At 46.2% G+C, this 27,435-nt stretch overlaps 1 protein-coding gene across 1 annotated transcript; it reads left to right on the top strand.

Moving 5' to 3' along the window:
• The first annotated feature begins 886 nt into the window (after nt 1–886).
• LOC146060450 (gap junction alpha-4 protein-like) lies at nt 887–21,368 on the top strand. Its single transcript, XM_083173659.1, has 3 exons — nt 887–994; nt 17,307–18,497; nt 20,106–21,368. The coding sequence occupies exon 2, from the start codon at nt 17,327–17,329 to the stop codon at nt 18,329–18,331; it is 1,005 nt and encodes a 334-aa protein (XP_083029785.1). The 5' UTR covers nt 887–994; nt 17,307–17,326; the 3' UTR covers nt 18,332–18,497; nt 20,106–21,368.
• The last annotated feature ends 6,067 nt before the right edge of the window (nt 21,369–27,435 follow it).

The raw sequence follows: 27,435 nt of genomic DNA, 5'->3' as shown, positions 1-27,435 counted from the left end.
GGCAGACTTGGTGGTCTGCAGATTATGGGCCCTAATCAGACATGATCGATGTGCTGCAAATCTTTGGAGCCCAGCGATCCGGTAAACACTGCCCACCATAGTCTCATCCCACCCCTGTGCACAGCTGTGCAGACAGGGGTAAAACCATTTGCAATCACTGACCATCAAATTGTTTTCACACTGTTCACAGCCGCTGGGTAAGTCTACTTACTCAGCGCTACAATGGCCATGGGGAGATGGAGGCCGCTGCTGATGTCAGCGACTATCCCTCCCAAGGCTGGACAATGCCTGCCTTTTTTTTCAGGGCACTCCCACTAAATGCTGTCATGTCTCCCACAGTCAGCCACTGGCGAATGGCCTGCGATGGCTAGTTATCACTGGCTTTGTTCGCACAGACGGCTCGCGCATGCGCACCACGAGTGAATGGGTCTGAATCAGGCCCAATAAAATGACTACAAGTTCAAAAACAATGTTTATTAAATAGGTACTTATGTAATATCTGGGCTCCCGTTTTTCTTATGAGACCGCGTCCCCTCGCGGGGCTCGCTGCGCTCGCCACGCTTCGGGCATGGTGGCTCGCTGCGCTCGCCACACCATATAAAATCAGCTCCATGCGTAGTTGGATAGTAGGGGTAGGAAAAAATGGGGTGCATTTAACATGGGAGCCCAGATAATACATAAGTACCATTAAATATATCCCCAAATGTACATTTTTGGGACCAAGTTATAAAACTAGTATCTCTTAACATTCTTACAGTAGTATGAAGGGGAATACTGGTGTGAGTTGCAGAGAATCCTTTTTTTTTTTTTTTTTTTACAGTTTTGTCTAAAAGACAATGAGTTAAATCATATCCTGTAGGGTTCTCCCTGCTCCTCCTCTCGGCATCCTGATTCTCCGGCTCCAAATCTGGATAATGTTAGGGTCTATCTGGTTTTGGAATTCTTTACTACATACTACTTGTTCTTTTCCCAGGCTACAAACATCGAACCTAAGGTGAGTAAGTCCCACTCCATATTAACAAGCTTCTTGCAGATAGTCTGTGTAGTGAGGCAGCACCCAGTCTGCTTTCTGATACAATACGTATCTTCCCAACACTAAAAATAACCCAAATGGAACACGAAGTACTGTAGCATATCTAACTATATTGTTCTATCAATCATTATCAATAGAGAACCAGTTTGATCTATGATATTATAAACATAGCTGTAGGTGTATTCTTACAGTGTGATGACATATAAAATGTGTTAGACCCTTCCCCTTGTAATGTTAATACAGTTTGTAGAAAACTACTTTAATAAATCACTGTTTATTTATTACACCGTGGTTTCTAACAGAAACCTAAAATAATCTGACGCTGAATACACTTTTGTAACCTTTAGTTGAATAATGAGCAAATATCAGTCAGTTGCATATAACTATTATAAACTATAGATAGATGTAAGTGTAATGACATCAGTGATATTGATTGAGGCTAATATAGAAGTGTAAAATGATTATGTAGAAGCATCTGTAGTTAAAATAATTGGTTAAAAAAAAAGCTGAATAAAGTTTGTCATCCAACCTGTTGTCAAAGTTATCTGGGATCAGAAATTCATGTGTTAACCCTTTGAGTGCCAAGTGAATTTGTCAAAATAGGTCTAAGAAATTGCCAAGCAAACATTTTTATTTATCATAATGACCTTTAATGTTTGCCTTATATAGGAAATCTAATCTCCTTTTTTTACACAACATTGTTTATTTAAATTTATATAACAAATGTGAGCGAGGCTGGCATTTTTAGCAAATCTTTTGAACATGTCTCACAGAGATGTTGGCACGCAAAGGGCTAAATATAACCTAGAGGAATTGGATTACATAAAAACTCCTACAGTATACCTATTTTACCTCTACCAGTCTAAAAGATAAAGTGGAGAGTGAAACAACCAGCCAATCAGCTAATGCCTGACAGTTTTTAAACACGGTCTGTGACATGGCAGGTAGGAGCTGATTGGCTGGCTGTTTATCACTCTCCATTTTATCACTTTTTGAAGCTTAGTGCATCTGGCCCACAGCCTGGTAGTGGTATCGAACATAGACCGTGTCTAGGTCGACACAAAAGGTTGACATGCACAAGTACTACTGATAAACTATCTAAGGTTAAATCCATATACAAATATGTAAACTTAGTTAACATAAGATTATAGTGGAAGTATGTATCATTTTTAGTATAAGTGAAAATATCTATTTCTAGTATATCTAATTCGTTTAATAGTATCGGAGTAGTATAATAGCATTTTATCATGTTTCATTGGAAATATCCAGCCAAGAAAATAGCACGATAACAAGCATATCTTATGCTGTAGACACCAAACATAACATATTTCTTTGAAAAGATTTGTTACATTACTTTGTGGTTATGCTGCATGAAGGCTTGGCCGTCCTTTTGTGTTGTTTCAGGGCATCTCTGGATAGTGTCTTCTCCAAGAAGTTAGAGAGCCGGATATACACATTTAAGGCACAAGGTTACAGTGGCGTAGCTACATAAGTGGCAGAACCCGCAGTGGCTTGGGGGAGCGGCGCCAGCGGGGTTTGTGGTAGGGGCCACTGGCTGAACTGACAGACAAGCCAGGCAGCAGTAAGTGCTGAGTTGGTGCCACCCTGCACATATCTAATGAGTGGGGACCCAGTGCAGTGCATATTGAATGACATATACACGGGGCAGGGACCCGCTCATTAAATATGCACTGTGCTGGGTCCCCGCTCATTAAATATGCACGGAGTGGGACCAGCTCAGCGCTCACTGCTGCTTGCCAGCGGTGCCCATAGTCCATTGCCTTGCCACTTTTTTGGGCAGGGGGGAGAAAGATTTCTAGCTACGCCACTGCAAGGCCACCCACTTACTCTTAGCTATCCCCCATGGTAACCGAGAGAGAGAGACAGAGAGAGGGGAGACTTGTAGAGGGACCAGAAAAAAGATGAAAAAGATAAAAAAGACTATGATCGCATTGAGTCCCTGAACAGGCTGCAACAAAGAATTAGAACATGTCCTCATAAGAGACGGATGGGAACCTTCGGCCCTCCAGCTTTTGTTGAACTACACATCCCAGCATGCCCTGCAACAGATTTAGCATGGCCAAATAGCAAAAGGTTCCTCATTCCTGTCATAATGCTATATTAGTTGGCAATCCACATAAAAATAAATAGAATAATAAAAGTACTGGTTATCTCAGTAGAAAGTAAAGGTGTCTACACACGGTGCAATTTGGTCACTGAGCGATTTTGTCTTATTAATGCTCAGCGACCGTATCGCACTGTGTCGGTTTTCACTGTAGAGCTGAGGTTGCTGGGTGGATTGATTTTATACCCTGTGGTTTCTAGCCCACACATGAATAGTTGTGTACAAGTCTAATGTTTTATGTGACATCGAGATGTGTATATGTATACACTAATATATACTAATATATATTGCAACTCATCATCATCAGTATATCTTGAAGCAGTTTAAATGTATTTTGATGCACATGCCTTCATTTTAACACACTTTTTGTGGTGCATATATTCAAAAACTAAGCAAGTGTGATGTTTCGGTGGCTCTCATTTTACTTGCCTTTTTTGAGTGCAGATGTGTCCTTGCAATTATTACAATGTTGCATTGGAAAGGTTTGTGTCACTTAGCAGAGAGACATCCAGGAATTGAGCTGTTCAGTATACCTGTGGGTTTTTCATACTAGCATATATGCATGGTAAATGCAATGGGGCATCACGGACGGTGTAATGGTTAGCATTACTGCCTCACAGCACTGAGGTCATGGGTTCAATTCCCACCATGGCCCTAACTGTGCAGAGTTTGTATATTCTCTTCGTACTTGCGTGGGTTTCCTCCGGGTACTCCGGTTTCCTCCCACAATCCAAATATATACTGGTAGGTCAATTGTCTTCCAACAAATATTATCCCTAGAATGTTTGTGTGTGCGTGTACATATGGTAGGGAATACAGATTGTAAGCTCCACTGGGGGCAGGGACTGATGTGAATGTTCAACTAAACTCTGTAAAGTGCTGCAGAATATGTACGCGCTATATAAGAAACTGTTAATAAATAAATTACATTAACATTAGAAGTCTATAGGGGTGGGTCTGCATACTGCCATAATACTGACACCAGAACTCAGTAATGAATCGCAATGCTGGAATTCCATCAGCCGGTATCAGTATGCCGGATCTGGTATGGGTTAGGCCACGGGAAGGGTTAGGTGTAGGCCCTGCGGGGTGGATTAGGGTTCGGGTTCAGAGGGGGAGGGAATGGGTTAGGTTTAGGCACTAAAGGGGAATGGATAGGGTTAGGGTTAGGCTGTAGGGTTAGGCTGTGGGGTAGAGGGTTAATCTGTAGGTAGGGAGGGCTAGGTGAGTAGGGGTAATGAGTCGGGGTACTTATAGGGTGCTAGTTAGGATCCCCCACATTGGGATGCTGCACATCCACATCAGTGCTGACCGATCCACAGTCAGTGGAACTATAAATAATGTTCTGCCACTCTATACCACTGTGTGTTATAGTAGTTAGCTCTAATAGAAAACAAAGGTTGTAAGCTTGCAGCAGGGCCCTCCTACCTCCGAGTCTGTCTGTTGTTACCCAGTTTGTCTTATCACTGTCTACTATTGTAAAGCGCAACGGAATCTGCTGCGCTATATAAGAAACTGTAAATAAATAAATAAATAAACAAAGGTTGTTCGAGTAACTTGTAACACAACTTGTTGCTGAGCAGAACACAATAAAAACTGTTTTATCTTTCCTTTCAGTGGTCACAGAGTTCTCATTCAGGAAGGATATGATGTATTTATACAGGTTTTTGCGCTGACTAGATGAGAACAAAAGCTCCATAAATAATAGAGAGGAACTGACACTTAGCATTACCACAATAAGTGCCGGCAGTATATACAGTATGACTTTCCCAAAACATTTTGCCTTACAATGTTTAATAAAGAGAAACATAATTATGAATAGATACAGTTACTTAGGCCCAGTATCTGATTGGTTGCCCATAGCAACATACCATGTGAAATAGATCCATCTTACTAAATTTCCCCCAAAGTGTGCCTGTGGTTTCTCTTCCGCAGCAGGACAGAAGAATGGCAATTATGTCACTACATCATTTCATTCCTACTATCGCCAATGCCATAGGAGGGAGACAGGCTTAGAGAAGCCACCTACCATATCTATAGATATGGGAGGCACTGCAGGTGGCACATAACACAGTGGGGCAGCGAGGGAGTTGTTAGGTTTTTTTTTTTTTTTAACCCACTTGAACCATTTTGAAATACAACCAGTCCAGACGGGGTTGATATCTAGAACATACACAGCCTGATTTTGGGTCTCAGTCTTTTGCAGGTTTCACATATCCAATGATGCTAGAAGCCCTCTCCTGTTGTACAGCCCGATGTCTGATTGTGCTAAGAGCAGCTGTCAAAGCAATAGTCTTGCCTCCACAGCATGAGCTATGGAAGGGGTGTTAGTTGGTCACGGACCCAAATTGCCATGTAGCAGGGGTGTTGGCTTGTAGGCACCAGTCTATGGCCCCCTTTCAGCATGTCCTGTCTGTGTCAGCACAAAAGACGGAAGGTATGGGGATTACCAGGGTAAAGACATCGGGCCTTATTCTGGTTCACTCGCAAAGGCAAATTCCTTCTCAAATGGACAAAACCATGTGCAGAGAGAATTAGATTTGGGTGGGGTTCTACTTCAAAGTGAGATCTATATTGCAGTGAAAAAATAAAGCAGTCAGTATTTTCCCTGCACAGAAACAAAATAACTCACCCAAATCTAATTCTTTCTGCACATGTTACATCTGCCCCCCCCCCCCCCTGCAGTGCACATGGTTTTGTCCATTTGAGAAGGAATTTGCCTTTGCGAGTGAACCAGAATAAGGGCCATCGTGTGAAGGGGGGAATGGAGGTGACAGGAGGCAAAAGACGGAAACTTAAATAGCAGAAACTGCAGGGTACCTCAGTAGTACAGATTATTTAAGAAGATGAGTGATGTGACATTATGTTCTAATGTCTAATGTGTTTATCCCCCTCCACATCGATACTAATCGCATATGCTCTAACATATGTGATTAGTAAAGCAAAGAACAGCTCTTGTGTTAGAGCATGCAAAAATGCAGTAAATACCCCGATAATGGGGGTTTTACCTCATTTTTGCATTAGAGCACCTCCTTCTAGTTCCTGTGACTTGTTACTAGTCCTGTGACTTGGGGCAGTAGCGGATTCAGGGCAGACAGACAGTAACAACGCACTTAATAACAGGGGGGAGGGGCATATGTCTTGATGCTTACTCCCTTGAATCTGCCACTGCTCCCAAGTCACAAGAACTGGTCACATTTACAAGTTGTCTTCATTCTTGGAAGCATATTTATGTTACATTAATATACTGGCTTGTCACTACCAGACAACATCTTGTGTGTGACTCTGGGGAGAGATGTATAAAATATAGTTTGTCTCTGCACTAGAAGATAACCTGCTTCACTCCATATTACAGTGATGCAGGATGTCCTTGCACAGTCTATAGGTGGTAATCCAAACCTGAGCCCTGCAATCAGATAGCTACCGCCCCACCTGCGTGATAACCTGCCCTGTGCAAGTCTGTGAATGGCTGGCAAAAATCACGCTGGTCGGTGATTAGCTGCAAATCCATACACAATTCACTGTCCATCAAAGGATTTTCCCAGTCTGTACGGATCGCAGAACCTACAAAACCTGTGTGATAGAAACAGGTTGATCGAGCACGCAGCTGTTGTCACACACCCTCCCTGGAAATGCTTGCGCATGCCTATGTTTTCCATGACACTCGCAGCCAGTTACCACCCACAAACACAGGCTACCTGTCAGTCAAACCGGCTGGCTGTTTGGCATCACACATGCGTACTATGATCCGTATGCATGCACAGTCATTTTGATAATCGCCGTGTGAATTTGCACAACAATGATCAGGTCAGAATAAAGCCCCACACAGTGAACAATCTGGTCGCCAATTCTAATTTTTGTTGCTTACTGTTTTTACCTCTGTGTTATCTCAGTTTGGAAAGTACAGGGCATGTCACAATATCCTCAGGTGTAGACTGGGAGTAACTGCACCTATGCAAGGTATAGAAGTGTGTATACCCCAGTGGTGTAACTTCAAATATTGCCAACATTTTTCGGGGCCTAATTTTGGGGGCGTGGCCTATGCCGCGGCTCTCCCACGAGGCCACGCCCCCATTTTATGCTATGGGGGCATGACCCAGAGGCTCTGTGAGCCTCTAGCCATGCAGAAAAGGGGTTAACTGTGGTGGGTGCGCATACAGTGCTCTCAAGCAGCCTGTGACAATTCAAGGTGTTATTCTTATGGCACCTTAAAAACAGAATGGCAGTCAATGGAATGAATTGATACCGGCGCTTTAAAAGGTCGACTCTTAGAGGTTTAATTTCCAAATAAGTCCAGTACCAGGAGTAGGAGTACGTATGGTGAATACGGATATGATAATCCTCCAGATATGAAAATGAAGCAGAAAAACAATATAGTGCATAACGTTTAAAACAGCAAATTTAATAAAAGTATTGCACTCACAATTGTAGGGGGTTAAAAGGCATGTAACACAAAGTCCCGGGGCACAGCAGGAGGTATGCGGTCCGTCCCAGAGGCTAATCAGTTCCGGATACGTTTCGGATCCTTAATGATCGAAGGATCATTAAGGATCCGAAACGCGTTTGGCGTGCCTTGCCATTTCACCTATACAGACTCCTTTTTCCTGTGCTGGACATCGGGACTATTGTGACGGACGCATCCGGGCTATATCAGTATCCGGAACTGATTAGCCTCTGGGACGGACCGCATACCTCCTGCTGTGCCCCGGGACTTTGTGTTACATGCCTTTTAACCCCCTACAATTGTGAGTGCAATACTTTTATTAAATTTGCTGTTTTAAACGTTATGCACTATATTGTTTTTCTGCTTCATTTTCATATCTGGAGGATTATCATATCCGTATTCACCATACGTACTCCTACTCCTGGTACTGGACTTATTTGGAAATTAAACCTCTAAGAGTCGACCTCTAGCCATGCCCCAAGCCCCCTGGCTGCGGGAATAGACGCTGTGTGCATGCCCACCGCAGGGTCGAAGCATGTGCAGTATCGTCCTCTTCCTGGGCATGTGCAGAACCATTTTTTTAATGGACTGCCGATTAGCAGCCCATGTAGAGGTGTCCCAGAGGGAGGGAACACCTCCCAATGGGACTGCCTTGGGTGACTGGTAGGTCGACCTTCCAATAGGATGTCATTGCCAGTCACAGTGAAGCCAGTGCAGTCTCACATACTGCATCTGGGTTAACTTAGGCAGGGAGGGATGCAGTTTAAATCCCGACGATCGGGATCCCGGCGTTCAAAATCCCGACGCCGAAATCCCAACACTTTCTCCCCCCGTGGGCAGGGGAGCTGAGAGAGGGGGGGAGAGGGTACTAATTACCCGGGCCCACACATGCTGAAGGGGCCCCGCAGGGGCCCTGGTCTGACCCCTCCCTTCCCCCTCCATCCCTCCCGGGTAGCAACAGTAGCACACACTTCTACAGCATGTGCTGTGCTGACAGCAGGCTCAGCATGAGTGTCTCACTGACAGCGTGAGAGGTCATGCTGAGCCTGCAGTCAGCACAGCACATGCTGTAGGTGTGTGCTGCTTCTGAGATTACAGTTTTTAGAGTTTTCTTTCACCCTCCTCTAAACATTTTGGGGCGTGGCCTAAGTGTGGGAGGTTCCTACAACACACACTTAGGCCACACCCCCAAAATTTTACCGGGGCCCGGCATTCCTCTCGGCTGCCCTGCCCGTGGGTGTCCACGACACCCTCGGAGGGAGAATAAATTAGTGACCCGAGCGTAGCGAGGCACCGGGCCCGCTGCGTGGCGAGCGCAGCGAGCCCGCAAGGGGGGGCAATCCACGTCCCCCCTTGTCGGGATTTCGGCGTCGGGATTTTGAACGCCGGGATCCCGACCGCCGGATTTTCATGCCGAATCCGGCAGGGAACGGTGGCGGATTTTACATGGGGGGGCTGCAGCCCTGCAGTTCTTAGGTAAAAACCGCCACTGGTAAGACTATTCAGTAATGCCCTGCTGTGAATGAGCTTAGCAATATCCACTAACAGTGTCGGACTGGGGTATAAAGGGCCCACCAGGGAAATGCACTGCTAGGGGCCCACCAAGGGGCGTGGTCATTTGCTTTAAGGGGTCTGGCCTCCTGACCAGAGAGGTGCGCCTGCCCATGCCTTACCTGCATCCTAGGGTCCTCTTTGGGTTGCACATTCTCTTGAGCATTGTTTCGTATTCCCATTGTTTTCATTATGCTGCAGACATATAAGAGGATGACTGCAGGCACCTTTATGATCACTGGCTGCATACATACTGTGGCTGCAGCAGTTGGCTCCCTCTCTGCGGCTGCATACCAGCCAGATTGCCGCACACACTGCATGGGCTATTCTGCACCAGGCTTCAGGACTGAGACTGAGCCAGTGGCGTAGCTACAGGGGTCGCAGTGGTCGCACCTGCGACCGGGCCCCTGAGCCAGGGGGGCCCAACCCCCGCCACTATAATAGGCCGGCGCTAGCCGCTCAGCAAACCCTGCAAAGCAGGGAGGCGCTGAGCTGAAGAGGCGCCCTCCCTGCCCTGCTGACCCTGCTGGTGTGCGCGCTGCGTATGTGGCACCCCGACCTGGACCAATTTGTCCAGCGGGGGCCGTGTTAATAGGGTTGCTAAGCAACCATGTTTTCTAGTGCCGCCCAGACAGCGGACTTCAAGGGGTTAATACCCCGAAAACTGAGGGCGCAAAGAAAGTGTCCTCAGGCTGATTGACAGCCTGGAGGACGAATAGGAGTCGGAGGGCGGATCTGGCGAGGTGAGGGGTCCCTGCACGTGGGGAAGGAGGAAGAGAGGACAGCGCAGGGAGAAGAGCGCGGCGTGCCGGGAGAGGAGAGACAGGCGCAGGAGAAGACCAGTAGCGGGTCCCGGACAGAGCCTGAAAGACACCCCCCCTGTTTGCTCCCCGTGGAGCGCACCTATCCTTGCCTGCACCCCACGGCATGCCACCGCATTTCTCCCCTGGAGCGTCCCTATCTACGCCCATGCCACCCTCAGCACCCCACCAGGAGAATGAGAGGTGACAGCCCCTGCAACGCCAGGCACCAAAGGAATACCCCAAGCAGGGTGAGGACAGCCCCACGTGAGCCCCACTAAACTAGGGGGACCAGCCCTCCATTGTAGAGACGCTGCTGTTTTTGCACCTACACAAAGGGAGAACTCTGCCATCTGTGGCCTGAAGTTCATACTGCATATATATGTGTGTATATATATATATATATATATATATATATATATATATATATATATATATATATATATGTGTGTGTTCTAGTTCAGCCTGGCACTCCTTGGACTTAAAACATCTGCCGTGGGTGCCTCCTGGCACAATAACATACATGCCGCATATATGTGTGTGTATGTTAGTGTATATATTTTGATGCCTATTTGATGTCCCTGATGTGACGAATAAAGACTACCTTGCTTTTGCACAAAACTCTCAGTGTTGGTGAGTGCCTGCCTCTCTACAAATCTTATGTTTGGGATCCTAAAAATCCTCTAAAGTGGAGCACCGCCCTGTATCCCTCTCTCATGGACTGAGTGCGGTTCTTCCAAAATATATATATATATATATATATATATGTATATATAAATAAAATCGAGCACATAAACAGATTTTAATTTTGTTGTATGTAGGGGGGCCCCAAGCTGACCTTTCGCACCAGGGCCCATGAACCCTTAGCTACGCCCCTGGACTGAGCATAATATAACATGATTATTACCAGCCCTGCTCACTTTTCTCCCCACTGCTTGTAATAATTATGTGGGTGAGGTTATGCAGGGGCTGGCTGGCAAATTTCAGTCTAGGGGGCAAATGGTACGAAGTGGCTCATGGATTTTCAATCCGCCCATCACGCATATCTCCCTTACTGTCCTCTCCATAGCTGTCTCATATAGGGGGGTATTCAACAGGGGCGGATTGGGAATTAAAACCAGCCCGGGAAAAATCTTGAAGCAGCCCTAAGAGGGGGGGGGGGGGGGGGGGGAGTGTTGTTGCGCGCCGGAGGCGCGCCCGAATTTTTAGGGGGTGTGGCCTATCAATATGGGGTGTGGCCTATTCCAACAAGGCCACGCCCAATTTTTCCCGCTGTGAGGGCATGGCTAGTGGCTCTCTTAGCTGCTGGCTATGTCCCCAGCCCCTCAGGCTGCAGAATAGGCGCATGCGTACAGCGTTTATTCTACAGCCTGTGGGGCTGGGGAGATAGAGATGGGGGGGGGGGGGGTGACAGGGGGTCTCCCAACACAGTAGAGTGGCAGGGTGGAAGAGGATGCAGGGAGGGAGGGGGGGATGGAGGGTGCCGTAGAATGCTGGGAGGGGAGATGCAGAGTGGCTGAGAACGAAGGGAGTGAGGACTTACACAGGGTGGCACAGGACGCAGAGTGTGAGGGGGCATGGTGGCACAGGATGCAGGGTAGGAGGGGGGATGCAGAGTGGCAGGGGATGCAGGGAGGGGAGTCACAAAGTGGTGGAGGAGACAGTGATGCCCATTATAGATATGCCATACACCGTGATGCCCATTATACATATGCCACACATCCTGATGCCATTATACATATGCCGCACACCGTGATGCCCATTATACATATGCCGCACACCCTGATGCCCATTATAGATATGCCGCACACCCTGATGCCATTATACATATGCCGCACACCCTGATGCCATTATACATATGCCGCACACCGTGATGCCCATTATACATATGCCGCACACCGTGATGCCCATTATACATATGCCGCACACCGTGATGCCCATTATACATATGCCTCACACCGTGATGCCCATTATACATATGCCTCACACCGTGATGCCCATTATACATATGCCGCACACCCTGATGCCATTATACATATGCCGCACACCGTGATGCCCATTATACATATGCCGCACACCGTGATGCCATTATACATATGCCTCACACCGTGATGCCCATTATACATATGCCACACACCGTGATGCCCATTATACATATGCCACACACCGTGATGCCCATTACACATATGCCTCACACCGTGATGCCCATTATACATATGCCGCACACCCTGATGCCCATTATACATATGCCGCACACCCTGATGCCATTATACATATGCCGCACACCGTGATGCCCATTATACTTGTGCCGCACACCGTGATGCCCATTATACATATGCCGCACACCGTGATACTCCATTATACATATGCCGCACACCGTGATGCTCCATTATACATATGCCACACACCGTGATGCCATTATACATATGCCCCACACCTTGATGCCCATTATACATATGCCGCACACCGTGATGCCCATTATACATATGCCACACACCGTGATGCTCCATTATACATATGCCCCACACCGTGATGCTCCATTATACATATGCCCCACACCGTGATGCTCCATTATACATATGCCACACACCGTGATGCTCCATTATACATATGCCACACACCGTGATGCTCCATTATACATATGCCGCACACCCTGATGCCATTATACATATGCCGCACACCCTGATGCCATTATACATATGCCGCACACCCTGATGCCATTATACATATGCCGCACACCCTGATGCCATTATACATATGCCGCACACCCTGATGCCATTATACATATGTCGCACACCGTGATGCCCATTATACATATGCCGCACACCCTGATGCCATTATACATATGTCGCACACCGTGATGCCCATTATACATATGCCGCACACCCTGATGCCATTATACATATGCCGCACACCGTGATGCCCATTATACATATGCCACACACACGTGATGCCCATTATACATATGCCTCACACCGTGATGTCCATTATACATATGCCACACACCGTGATACTCCATTATACATATGCCACACGCCGTGATGCCCATTATACATATGCCGCACACTGTGATGCCCATTATACATATGCCACACCGTGATGCTCCATTATACATATGCCACACGCCGTGATGCCCATTATACATATGCCGCACTCCCTGATGCCCATTATACATATGCCCACACCGTGATGTCCATTATACATATGCCCCACACCGTGATGTCCATTATACATATGCCCCACACAGAGATGTCCATTATACATATGCCACACACCGTGATACTCCATTATACATATGCCACACACCATGATGGCCATTATACATATGCCACACGCCGTGATGCCCATTATACATATGCCGCACGCTGTGATGCCCATTATACATATGCCACACCGTGATGCTCCATTATACATATGCCACACGCCGTGATGCCCATTATACATATGCCGCACACCCTGATGCCCATTATACATATGCCCACACCGTGATGTCCATTATACATATGCCCCACACCGTGATGTCCATTATACATATGCCGCACACCCTGATGCCCATTATACATATGCCCACACCGTGATGTCCATTATACATATGCCCCACACCGTGATGTCCATTATACATATGCCGCACACCCTGATGCCCATTATACATATGCCCACACCTTGATGTCCATTATACATATGCCGCACACTGTGATGCCCATTATACATATGCCACACCGTGATGCTCCATTATACATATGCCACACGCCGTGATGCCCATTATACATATGCCGCACACCCTGATGCCCATTATACATATGCCCACACCGTGATGTCCATTATACATATGCCCCACACCGTGATGTCCATTATACATATGCCGCACACCCTGATGCCCATTATACATATGCCGCACACCGTGATGCCCATTATACATATGCCGCACACCGTGATGTCCATTATACATATGCCACACCGTGATGTCCATTATACATATGCCCACACCGTGATGTCCATTATACATATGCCCCACACCGTGATGTCCATTATACATATGCCCCACACAGAGATGTCCATTATACATATGCCACACACCGTGATACTCCATTATACATATGCCACACGCCGTGATGCCCATTATACATATGCCGCACACTGTGATGCCCATTATACATATGCCACACCGTGATGTCCATTATACATATGCCACACCCCGTGATGCCCATTATACATATGCCGCACACCCTGATGCCCATTATACATATGCCGCACACCCTGATGCCCATTATACATATGCCACACCGTGATGTCCATTATACATATGCCCCACACCGTGATGTCCATTATACATATGCCTCACAGTATGAACCTCTCTCTCACACTTTAGTTACCTTAAAATCAAGCTGGCTGGCACTTCATCTACTTCTTCCTTTCATTAGATGTGTGCTCCCGTGTAGCTCCGCCCCCTTCCACTCGTGTAGCCCCGCCCCTCAACTCCGTGTTGCTCCGCCCCCTTTCCAGTCCCTGCTGTCATGACTGATGACACATGAAAGTGGGTTGGAAGCCAGGGAGAGAGCTCTGTGCTGCCGGCGCTGCTGCCTCTAATGTAGTGTGACAGTGTACTGGCAGCCGGCAGCTACAGAGTCTGAGGACAGAAGCGGCCGGGGATGTACAGCAGGGAGAGAGCCTCCCTGCGCAACCATCCTCACAGTGAGTGCTTGCCACACACAGAACCGCGGGAGCAGCTGCGTGCGGTCGCACATGCGCACCAGCACTCCCGCGGCCATTTTTATTTCTGTAATAGCCGAGGCTGCCCGCAGCCATATTTGTTTGGGGCACAGTGCTGCGGCCACGGCCGCCCGTTAACCGCAGAGATGGCGGTCTGCGGCCCCGCCAATGGGGTGAGCGGCCTTTTAGTGACTATTAGGGGCCGGCCCACCGGGAAATGGCCCGGTTTCCCGGTGGTCCAATCCGCCCCTGGTATTCAATCTGTGCCAATATTTCCTGACAGGGGAAATATCAAATATAACGAGTATTTGCGAACCCTGCACACTACAACGCCAATTAAACATAATGCCACACACCATAATGCCCATTAAACATAATTCCACACACGGAAATGCACATTAAACATAATGCCACACATGGTAATGCCCATTACACATAATGCCCCATACCGTAATGCCCTTTACACATAATTCCACATACTGTAATGCCCATTACACATTATGCCACACACCATAAGGCCCATTAAACATAATGCCACACACCATAAAGCCCTTTAACATAATGCCACATACCATAATGCCCATTACACATAATGCCCCAAACCATAATGCCTATTACAGATTATGCCACATAAATTCCACTTACCTACATGCTCGTTGTTAGAGGTATATTGCTCAATGCCATGAGGGATTACATACTCATTGCCAGGGGGGACTTTACATGCTCATTGCTAGGGGAAATTACATGCTTGTTGCTATAGAAGGTTACATGCTAGTTGCCTGGGGGATTTACTGTATATGCTTTTGTCAGGGGCAAGGGGGTTTGCATGCTTGTTGCTAAGGGGTCTTACTTGCTCATTGCCAAGGGATTTTACATGCTTGCTTGTTGCCAAGGGGTTTTACATGCTTGTGGCCAATGAGTCTTACTTGCTCGTTGCCAAGGGGGGTTGCTTTCAAACAGCATGTCAGTGCTACCGGAATTCGCACTTCTGGGTAGCACTGGGCGAGCTGCGCTCCTCCGGCAGACACTAGAGGTATGGCAGTACCTCTAGTGTCTGTCTCCTACAAGGTGGCAGACATTTTTGAAGGGGCCGTCGCCATATAGACACAATGGGAGGCCGGGAAGCCTGTGTGTTGCAGGCTGAAGCTGGCTGCGCCAGCATGCGCATTGTCCGGCGCACTGCAGTTCAAACGGAGCCTTCTAGCTGCCCCCTCTGCCTACAGATCACCGCCTCCGCCGCCAGGTGAGTCATCCGCTAGTAGCATAGCGGAAAACTATTGACTACCCGGCAGCGTATGATGAGAAGCATTAGGCCCCACCTTGCTTTTAAAGTGGGCGGGGTCATAAATCAAAGGTGCCCATCTGAGAATTCCCTGGTTCCCTCCTGGGCCAGTCTAAGCCTGTCCACTAATATCGCTATTTTTAACTAGCTTATATTTTTAATAAGTAAGTGGTAATCATGCTTTGCCAACACTGCTGGTTATGGTGGTGAAAGTGTTAATAGAAACTGAAATCACCAGCTGAGAAATCTCTGCTTTTTCCACAAACTGTCTTTTAATGCATTCTGTAGACACACTGCAAGCGTTGATATATACAGTATGCCTCTTTATTACAAGTGTTACATGGTGTAGCTACAGTACTCTAATATGGTGCAGGTGCATGCTGATGGTGATGATGTTGACAAGGTATATAAGCTACAAAGATGCGGGCACATATTGGCTGGATTGGTATGGAATCCGGGCGGTCGGAATCCCGGCGGTCAAAATCCAGACGCAGGAATCCCGACCGCCGAAATCCCGACAAGGGGGGACGTGGATCGCTGTGCTCACCACGCAGTGGGCCAAGTGCCTCACTACCGGCACACTAATTTGTTCTCCTTCTATTGGTGTCGTGGACACCCACAGAGGGACAAAGTGCCGAGATTTCTGCAGTCTGGATTTCGGCGGTCGGGATTCCGGCGTCGGGATTTTGACCGCCGAGATTCCGATCGGCGGAAAAGTGACTGCGTCCCATATTGACATGTACAGCATTGCATATAGCTGAATATTCTGTACATGTTTGTTTTTTTGTTTTTTCATTTCAACAATGTACACTGAATTTACTATCAACAAGGTCCATACACACTGGTCGATTTTTTTAGCTCAAAGCAGATTTCTTTTCCCGTTTTGATCTACTTTGAGCTCAAAATTGACTATTTTGTATGGGTGGTAGATGAGCGGTATTGCTGGCCGTCGGCCTGTTTTACAGGCCGAGTGAGCCACTTTCCATAGTCTCCTACTGTGGAAAGTGGTTCACCCCCCCTGTGAAAATCACTGGACCAGGTGAAAATCGCTGTTATTGCAATCAGCAATTTATCGGGCAGTGATTTTTATTGGCCAGCTGTGGGCAAAAACGCCCAGTGTGCTCTATATGGACTTTTAATCTCCTACAGGTCAGAGCCAAACCTACAGTATGAAGGTGTAGACTAAGTCAAATGTAATATACTGAAAACATGCAATAGATTTTTATACTGGACTTATGTATGATTTTCAGGTCCTTCTGAAACATCTTCATATGCATACAATAAAATATTGGTAATATAAAAAGTACCTTTCTAAATATAGTCAGTACTAACATTTAAATGTTTTGTGTTTCAAATTGCAGACTCTATAACCAGGATAAAAATGGGAGACTGGAGCTTTCTTGAAAAGTTGCTAGATCAAGTTCAGGAACACTCCACAGCAACAGGCAAAGTCTGGCTTGTGGTATTATTTGTATTCCGTCTTCTGATTCTGAGCCTAGCTGGGGAGTCAGTGTGGGGAGATGAGCAGTCAGACTTCATATGCAATACTAAACAACCTGGTTGTCCGAATGTTTGTTACGATAAAGCTTTTCCTATTTCCCATATTCGCTACTGGGTACTACAATTTCTTTTTGTCAGTACTCCAACTTTATTCTATTTGGCCCATGTTCTCTACATATCTAGGAGAGAAGAAAAACGAAGGAATCATGAAAATGATTATACAGTTATGGAAAGTAAAATTCTACATGACGATAATGATGAAAAGAAAAATAGACATATCCTGGTCCAAGCAGATGGAAGAATCAAGATTAGAGGGGCACTGATGTGCACATACTTAATAAGTATCATCTTCAAAAGTTTACTTGAAGGTGGCTTCCTACTTGGTCAGTGGTATCTCTATGGCTTTGTGATGACTTCAAACTATGTTTGTGAGAGACCTCCGTGTCCTCACAAGGTGGACTGTTTTGTATCCCGACCCATGGAAAAAACTATATTCATTATTTTCATGCTTGTGGTCTCCCTCATCTCCTTGTTTCTCAGCTTAGTAGAGTTGACTCTTCTTATTAAAAAATTAAATTGTCGGAAAGACAAAAACAAAGCACAATCAAATTATAAAAGTGATGGATACATGAATCATGGTAAGATCTACAACTTACCTAGTGCACCAGAACAAGAGAAATCCTGTCTCTACTTTCCTGTGGCCACAGAGAAATGTCCTGTTTACAAAATGTCAAATGAGGAAAACTGGGCCAACTACAATACTGAGAAGGAGCTGGGTCTCAGTAATGGAAACTACCCAGCTCTGATATGTAATAGTTACCATGATGATTCTACTAATGGTTCTAAACGATCAAGTAGTCCCAGTTTGAAAAAGCAATATGTGTAATATTTATATATAGACTTTACAAATACTAAAAAAATATCCAGTGTGGAACAAATAGGAGGAAATATATCCTGCTGGCAAGAATCCCAAAACATATCTAACAAGTGCCCCCAATGACATGAAAAGACTGGATGTTGGCTGTTTAATGGACTCATTTTGACCAAAATAGGTATGTACTGTATGGGTAACTCAACTCAAATTTCATAGCTGACAATATTTTATTCTGCCATATTACAAATGAAACAGAAAAAATAATTGCCTCTTGAAAATGTGGTTTACAGTCAGAGTATAGCGGGTCATAGAGCTCCCACAATAAGTATACATACCAATAACTGACAGGAACACCTCTGTATTTGACCACATCATTTGACCGACTGGCCATTATTTCATTTATGTATAAACCTCTAAACACTTACATTATTTAAAATGAGCTCTTACATGCTCTGGAGGAAATTTCCTAAGATGGGAGTTGTATTTTACATGGAATTTTGCTATGGGCAGCCAATCAGATACTATCTACTATCTTATAGAAGGTTCTAAATAAATAAGGAGTGGATTCTGATTGGTTGCCCATAGCAACATCTCATGTGAAATACTACTCCCAACCTATCTACCAGTATAGAAAACAACCAAATGTCCCATTCTAGCCATCATTGCTAGCCAAAGGGTCTTGTCCGTATTGTACTCATTGGTGCAAATCCCTGAAAGTGGCATATACAGATATATGCACGCACGAGCAGATGCCCCACCTTTGGAGCACCTTCTGAGTCATATTAGAACTCCAAGAGTCAATTCCCTTGAATAAACAGTGGTTTATTTAGGTCAGAGTTTTGAGATGAGGTTCCCCATCATCAAGACATACAGTGCACTATGGCCCTTATTCTGGTTGGTGCGGCCGGAGCCGCATATGCGGCTCCGACCGTGCAGGCGAATCCCCGCCTTCAATACGGATCGCCACGGCCGTCCGTACGCGGACATGTGGCGGTCCGCATGAAAATGGCGGGGGATACGCCTCCATCATCTTGGAGCAGCCCCCTGCATTCGATGGTCACCGACCATCGAAGGCAGGGCCGCACGCTCCACCAGCGCCCGCACCCATAGACCTCACGGACACTTGTCCGTGTAAAAGCATGTATGGGGGCGGGCAGCTGACATCCGGCGATGTCAGATGCCCGCCCCCAACACATGCGTCACAGCCTCATTACCATGCGTACGCCCCGCGTTTGCATGGGAACGCCCATGAAACGCGGGGCGTATGCATAGGGAAATGAGGCTAAGTAGCCCCTCACGCCCCTATCCACCCCCTTTGCGGCGTTAAAAAAAATTGTGCGGCGATTTCGCCTGCACATGCGCAGAGTGCCCTCTGCACATGCGCAGAGCGAAAACATCGGCGGAACGGCCGCATGCGGCCGTTACCGCTTAGAGCAGAATAAGGGCCTATGTGTTGTGGGATTGAAAAATGTGAAGGTGAATTGGAAACATAAGAATGTGAAAACCCATTTAGTCAAAGCAGAGATACTGTGAAGTGGCTTTAGAAATTTACAATCTATAATACCAGAAGGTCTTTACTCCGAAATGCTATTTTATAATTTTAACCTTTGAAAGTATTTCTCTCTGACCCCACCTTTTATATATATATATTATATTTGCCTATATGCTGATTTTTGTAATGCTATTTCTTTTTTTTTATGGTATATTTGTTGACAGTTCATGGGATTTTTCATTAAAAAAAAACATTTTTTTAAAGAATAATAATACACTTCCTTTTCTACTATAGGTATTTTACTAAATGTGATCCATCCATTAACATGGCTGATGTGAAGAAAACAAACATTTGAAGACTGGAGTTAAACCAATGGACTAAGCTTTAAAACTGAAAGTTCAACTTATGTACGGCACTACACAGAGACGAGAGACTGTACATGGTACAATACGTGGATAGTGACTATGACGTCATGCCACTTCTGGTTTTATTTGCGATGGGCACGAGGCATCCTGGACATGCAGGGATTATAGCCAGCAGCACATCACTCCCAGTCTAACAAGTCACTACTCCACTTCTGGATTTCACTCTGGATTTATTTTGAATACAATACATTTGCTTATTGTCATGTTCATACCCTTTCATTTAGGGTTTACAGTGTTTCTTTTTTTTATATAATATGGACATTGGGAATGTGTTATTGACTTTAGTATATTGATATATTTGAACAGTTTTTATATACCACCAATGCCCTTCTTGTGAATGGTGCCCAAACAGGAAAATTACTGGGAGTTAGGTATTTAAGGAGTTAATTTCTCTCACACATTATGACTTGATAAAAATGGAGTAAACAAATCGAAGCGCTTTGGTCATTGGGGTGTCTGGACTATTGTACTACAAACAGGGCCTTATCAATGGTTTCAGGTGCTCTAGGCTAACACACAGGTAGCTCCCCTTGTAATGCTGCTAAGCACAAGTTTATGGGCGTTCATGGACTCGCCAATCATACTGCACATGTGCATAAAACAAAGGTTATACAACTGGCATGTAGGATTTAACAGATGTGGCATGTAAGGGATACTTTGGCTTTAGGCTGACCAGCTGGTGCTGTTGTACAATGTACATAAAGTAATGGTTCCATCAGAAAGTTACATTGGCACAGCCATCCGGCAGTCACCTTAAGATCTGTACGCCCCACAGTACATCGGGATGGGTGATAGCTAACAAGCATGGAATAAATTTGGCCTTAATTGTATTCCATGGCTGTCATTTGTAAGGCACTCAACCAGTGCTGGCACACTAGGCTGCAGGCTAATTAGCCTATTGGTTAATCAGGCACTGACCACAAATAACAGAGTGGGTATGGCAATTCTCACTACCCCGGTTATGTCTCCAGAGACTTATGTATTTGACGGACTTAGTGCCAATGTGGTGAAAAATTACCTGATTATTCCTTGAGGTGCATTATTCCCTATTAAGTGTATATGTACAGTACATTGCTAAAAATGTTTTATGTTATTAAATAAATGTGACAATTTTTTATATTGCTCCACACTATACCTGAATTTGGAATCTGATTGGGGTCCAATTTAGGCTATATATGCTTATATATTTTGTGTGTATAGGATCACAATTCAAGCTGAAATACTTATTATTAGGGTACCAGCTTGCCATTACTGTATAAGCACACCGTGGATGTGCCATATACTACTGTCAATGTGACCACATTTTTAGCCTATTATATCATGGAATGGTACAAGCACCATAGTTCTGCGGTACCCATTGCCGCTATACCTGAAAGCCCTCAATTTCCTGACCCACTGACACCACCAATCCGCAGCCAACAATAATCAGCAATCTATCTGCGGATCTGGTAAAATTAAACATGTTGGAAATACCCGGTTCAGGATTATTATTGGATTACAGAACCCCTCCCCAACCATCAGGGAATCAGCCTATTAACCCAATACATCTCTGATTTTTTATTCACATATTAGGGTGAGATTTCTTATTGGGCGAAATCCAGTTGAGTTAATTTGTTGCTCATCATATTTATAAGAATAAAACTTTTCCATCTGAACTGTGAAGTTTTGAGGCTCCAGTAAAGCATGCAGTATATATATTGGCCAGACAGTTTTTATTCCAAGGTGCGGAGAACTGACCCCAGTCTACAGCATTCATACGTTAAGAATAACTGTATAAGAGTTGAGGCTGCTAAGAGGTAGCACTAAAAGTCCCATGGATGGAGGATGCTGTGTGAACGCTGCTGCTCCGTAATTCTGGCTAGCAGCACCTGGAAGTGCCCACTGGCTCTACATATGATAACTTATTGTTTGTTTTCCTAATGGAAGTTCAGCTGGCCTGGCCCTTCCCGCTGTCCCACTTAGCCACTCCACCCCTGAACCTAAGCATGGTATTCAAGTTTCTGCTTAAATCATTTTTTTACCTATAGAGCTGGCAAATCTCACTGCAGGCAATAATCCTGATTATGGTATGGTCATCAGTGACGTGCAGTCACGTTAGTGTCAGGTGAGGCAGGAGCTTTTAAGGACAGTGACAGAGGGGTATGTCGGGAGAGTGACAGCAGGGGATGTGGGGATGTTGAAATCGGGGGATGCGGGGAGAGTGACAGCAGGGAATGGGGAAGAGTGACAGTGGGGTGAGTGACAGCAGGGGTGGGGAGAGGGACAGTGGGGATATTGACAGTGGGGGATGTGTGGAGAGTGACAGTAGGGGTGGGGAGAGTGACAGCATGGGATGTGGGGAGGTTGAAATCGGGGGGTGCGGGGAGAGTGACAGTGGGGTGAGTGACAGCAGGGATGTGGGGGATGACAGTGGGGATATTGACAGTGGGGGATGGGGGGAGAGTGACAGTAGGGGTGGGGAGAGTGACAGCGGGGGATGGGGAGAGTGACAGTGAGGAGAGTGAAAGTGAAGGATGGGGGTGTGACAGTGGGGAGTGTGACAGTGGGGACATAGGGCTGAACCATTAATTACTTTTGAAGCCTACCAGGACTCCAGCAGCATTGGCAGTGGGAGGAGGGGATACAGCCGCAGATCTTAACATGAAGACAGCTGGCCCAGGCTGCAGTGGCAGGAGGAACGAGGGGAGCCAGGCCTCCCGGCAGGGTGCAGAAATACAGACGCCAATCATGAAGAGAGCTGGCCACGGCGGATGGAGGAGGGAGTGAAGCTAGGGGAATCACTGGTCTATATCTTTCTTTCTCTGTCTGTTTTTTATTTATTTATCTGATGAACTCGCTTATAGTACTCACTTATTTCAAAAATGGGAAAACAGGAAGGTTACTTAAACCAATGAAACTTAAATATTGGTGATGATGACTGTGCTGCCCAGATGATAAAAATATACTCACATATATATTAATTAACTGAAATTAACATTGTACAATAAAAGACTGAAATTACCATTGTACAATAAAAGATCAGGAACCACTTCCTACTACTAGTGCTGAAGCTCCTGCCACCAGTCCTGACAGTGACGATGCCATTCCATCTACATTGTCTGCTAAGGCCGATGCCCAGTGTCATAGAGGGCATGAGAAAAACAAAAAGCAACATTTTACAATAATAATCAAATTGACATTATTTGAAGAGAAACATAACATTAGCAAGACCTTGGCCTATGTTCATGACTGGTGATTCAGCTTCTCATGAAGATGGAAGCCCTCCTCCCTCTTGAAAAATAATTACAAAAAATATTGTGTAATCACAGGAACCAACTAAAGTGTGACCACGGTTACGATGTATGGACTTGGCCCTACATATACTGTATGGGAAGAGAAGGTTCCTTCCACCATTAGCACGTCCTATGCAAGTGTTGGGAGGCGCAGTGCCAGTCAACGTGCCGACATTGAGATTGAGGGTGTCACTGCAGACATACACCAGGATGTGGTGGATACTTGTGTATCTGGCGCTAAGGAGAATGTTGATAATGAGGATTCTGATGATGGGGATGTAATTAAGTAAGTTTTATTTATATAGAGCACTTTCTCCAACAGGACTCAAGGCGCTTTACAGACATCAAAACAATGCACATAGTACATAGGATTTGGGTAGTACAGCAACAGGTAGGTCACATAGACATAAGAGAAAACCTTGAGAGTAAGCAAAATGCAGAATTGGTACAGGCATATTGAATAATAACTTCCACAAGCTGTGTATTCCATAGAGATGAACGCTATCGAACAGTTCGGAGCCCAGTTGCGATCCAAACACTGTTTAGGGTTTCCAACCAGGCTCAGATCGCACAAAGAGGCAAAACGTCAATTATTCCACCATTGGAATCTCGCGAGATCCGGACTCCTAATATTCCCCGCAACGTGCTCCCATCTTCACTCTGGCATTGGAGAGGGTTGAGGGAGGTTGTGTCTCTCTGGGACGCTGGCGTGGGGTGGTGACCTGGTCTCAGTGTTGGTGTCCTGCGCAGTCCAGTCCTGTGGTACTGTGTAGTTTGCTGCCGGTGCTGGTGTCCTGTGCTGTCTAGTGCTGGTGTCCCGGCTGCTGTATAAGTCCAATGCAGTGGTGCTTTGCTGTCTAGTGCTGCCGTTAAGTCCAGTACTGCCGTTAAGTCCAGTGGTACTGTTGTTAAGTCCAGTGGTACACCCGACAGCCATTTAAGTCCAGTCACAGTTCATTGGTACTGCCGTTAAGTCCAGTGGTACAGCTGACAGCTGTATGAGTCCAATGACAATCCAGTGGTACTGCCGTTAAGTCCAGTGTTACTGCTAAGTGCTGTAGTACTTCCATTAAGCCCTGTAGTACTGTTGTTAAGTCCTGTGGTACTGCCGTTAAATCCAATACTGCCGTTATGTCCAGCGGTACTTCCATTAAGCCCAGTACTGCTGTTAAGTCCAGTTGTACTGTCATTAATCCAGTGGAACAGCCAACAGCCATATAAGTCCAGTGACAGTCCAGTGGTACTGCCATTACGTCCAGTGGTACTGCCGTTAAGCCCTGTAGTACTGCCATTAAGACCAGTGGTACTGCCATTAAGTCCAGTACTGCCGTTAAGTCCAGTGGTACTGCTGTTAAGTCCAGTGGTACAGCCGACAGCTTTATAAGTCCAGTGACAGTCTAGTGGTACTGCTTTTAAGTCCATTAGTACTGCTGTAAAGGACTGTAGTACTGCCATTAAGTCCAGTTGTACAGCCAACAGTTGCATAAGTCCAGTGACAGTCCAGTGGTACTGCTGTTAAATCCAGTGGCACTGCCGTTAAGTCCTGTAGTACTGCCATTAAGACCAGGGGTGTGCTGTTAAGTATAGTGTTACTGCCGTTAAGTCCAGTAGTACAGCCGACAGATGTATAAGTCTAGTGACAGTCCAGTGGTACTGCCATTACGTCCAGTGGTACTGCCGTTAAGACCAGTGGCACTGCCGTTAAGTCCAGTGATAGTGTAGTTAAGTCCTGTAGTACTGCTGTTAAATCCAGCGATACTGCTGCATAAGTCCAGTCCAGTGGCACTTCCGTTAAAATCCATTGGTACCCCCTTTTGGCTTCTCTGGAGGTCATTCCAAGCATTTTTTGCATACGATGAAGTTGTGAACATCAGCCCAATGCTCCCTCTGTCATTCTTTCCACCCTTTGGCTTCACTGGGGGCACCTTGCCCCCCCTGCTCACTCCTTCCCCGGGTGCACCCTTCCTGGAATTTTCTCAGAGCACTATAGTGGTGCTATCCATCCCGTCTCCATAAAAAGTGTTTCCCATCCTGGAAGTTCCCTAAATGAGTGCGGATGGGCATCCCTTTTTGGGGACACACTTCTATGAGCCTGTGTCAAAGCAAATCTTGGGAAAATGATTAGGTTGTAACCTAGAGAACTGGCTGTCCATTCCTCAGGGGTGGAGATGAGACTGAGAGGGGAAGCCCAGAGGTTTCTTTGGCACCTACCTGTAAGGATCTATGACAGATATAGCTTGGAGCTCTGAGAATGGGGGGAAAAAAGTCCCTAACCTCAGGAGATCAAGACAGGGCTCCAGGAGATTTGGACAGCTATGAGGGTGAGCTATGGAAGGAGGTCTCCTGGTGTGGGAGGATGGCTAAGGGGTCCATCCTCTTGCTGGCCTCCTAATTGGGCGATCCAGTGTTGGCCAGCTGCTGTGAGCGATCCAGGCGTCACTCCCCTTCTCCACGGGGATGGGGTGGCAGGGCGTTTCTTAGCGAGATCTGAGATGGATGTAATAGCCACTGCCCCCATGGGCTCTGGTGGATGGCCCCGTTGTGAGCAAGGCCTGGGTTCCATGGCCCCAGAGGGCCCACTGATTGGCTGAGTTCTGGAAGCACAGTGGCAAGAGAGGGCTGCCATTTTTGAGGTGACCCTGGTGGGAACCCCTCTCTTTCCTTGAACCTCATGTCCCTTGCACGCACCTGGGAAGGGGGACTCTCAGCGTGGGAGGATGGCTTTGGGCACATCCTCGCACTGGACTCCTACCTTGGATCTACACCATGGGCCAGCTGCTATAAGAGTTCATGGCACCATTTGCCTCCTCCTCACAGAGGATGTGGCAAGTGGCTATGAGCAAGATCCAAGATGTAATGGCTGCTAAACCTCATGGGCTCCAGTGGAAGGCACCATTGCAAGCAAGGGATCATTTCCATGGCCTGTCAGTGGCTGGGTTCCAGAAGCAGGGGGCTGTTTTTTAGGAGGTGACCTAGGTAGGGCTTCAGGCCCCCGGTGTCTGATCCAGGAACTGCACCAGCTAGAAGTGGATTGGCTGGAAGAGAAGACAATTATTAGGGATGCTAGAGGAGGCAGTGCCCATTTTGGAATGGTCAATACTGAGTTCATGTGTGAAGGACTTAGAAGGGCCACTGGCTGCTGGAGAAAGGGAGGTGGGAAACCTCAGAACCCTTAATGAGCAAGACATGGTGCAGCCCCTGACAAAAGCAGGTGATTGGTGTTCAATAGTTTTCTGGACCGGGTGCACCATAATTCGAGTTACGCCACTAAAGCCATGCTTAAGCAATTTTCAGGCTTGCAGAGGGCGGGAATTCACTCTGGCGGGGCATTATATACCTGATCACAGGGCTCTGCAATTTAGCAGAGCAGTGATTCGGTCTGACTTAGGCCCTTAGTACATAGACCTACATTCTCCAACACACTAGCACATAGTACAGAAAACCAGAGCATCCAGAGAAAACTTATGCAAACATAGACAGTTGAACTCAGTATACTCCAGTGCTGGCAGCAATTATAGCCATTGTGGAACTGTGCTGCTCCCTGTCTTTAAAAACCTCCATAAAAAACAACATATTTTAAAAAATGTAGGGCATAATGCAGACCCTTTAGCAGATGTCCAAAAATCAGAGGATGCCTTTTCAGACATCTGCGCACATGCAAACTCTTAAACTGCAATGATGTGACTGGGCCGCGATGCGGCCACTGAAACCTTAAAGAGGGCTGGCCCGTGCCTAGCTTCGCAGGCCCTAAATGTAGAAATGCAGTTTGCAAAGCATTAACTGGCATTCTAGGAGCTAACATGTTAAAACTGATCTTCCATCCTACATACTGTACACAAAAAAGCAAGATCACGTCTATTTTGAGTATACCCCTAATATCCTGCACCTCCTCCAGCCCGTCCCATGGTTTCCTCTTTCCCCTGTGGG

Source organism: Crinia signifera, chromosome 2, assembly GCF_055691185.1.
Source record: "Crinia signifera chromosome 2, ASM5569118v1, whole genome shotgun sequence".
Taxonomy (NCBI): domain Eukaryota; kingdom Metazoa; phylum Chordata; class Amphibia; order Anura; family Myobatrachidae; genus Crinia; species Crinia signifera.
Note: the sequence above shows the minus strand (reverse complement) of the source record. Positions and strands in the feature narration are given on the sequence as shown.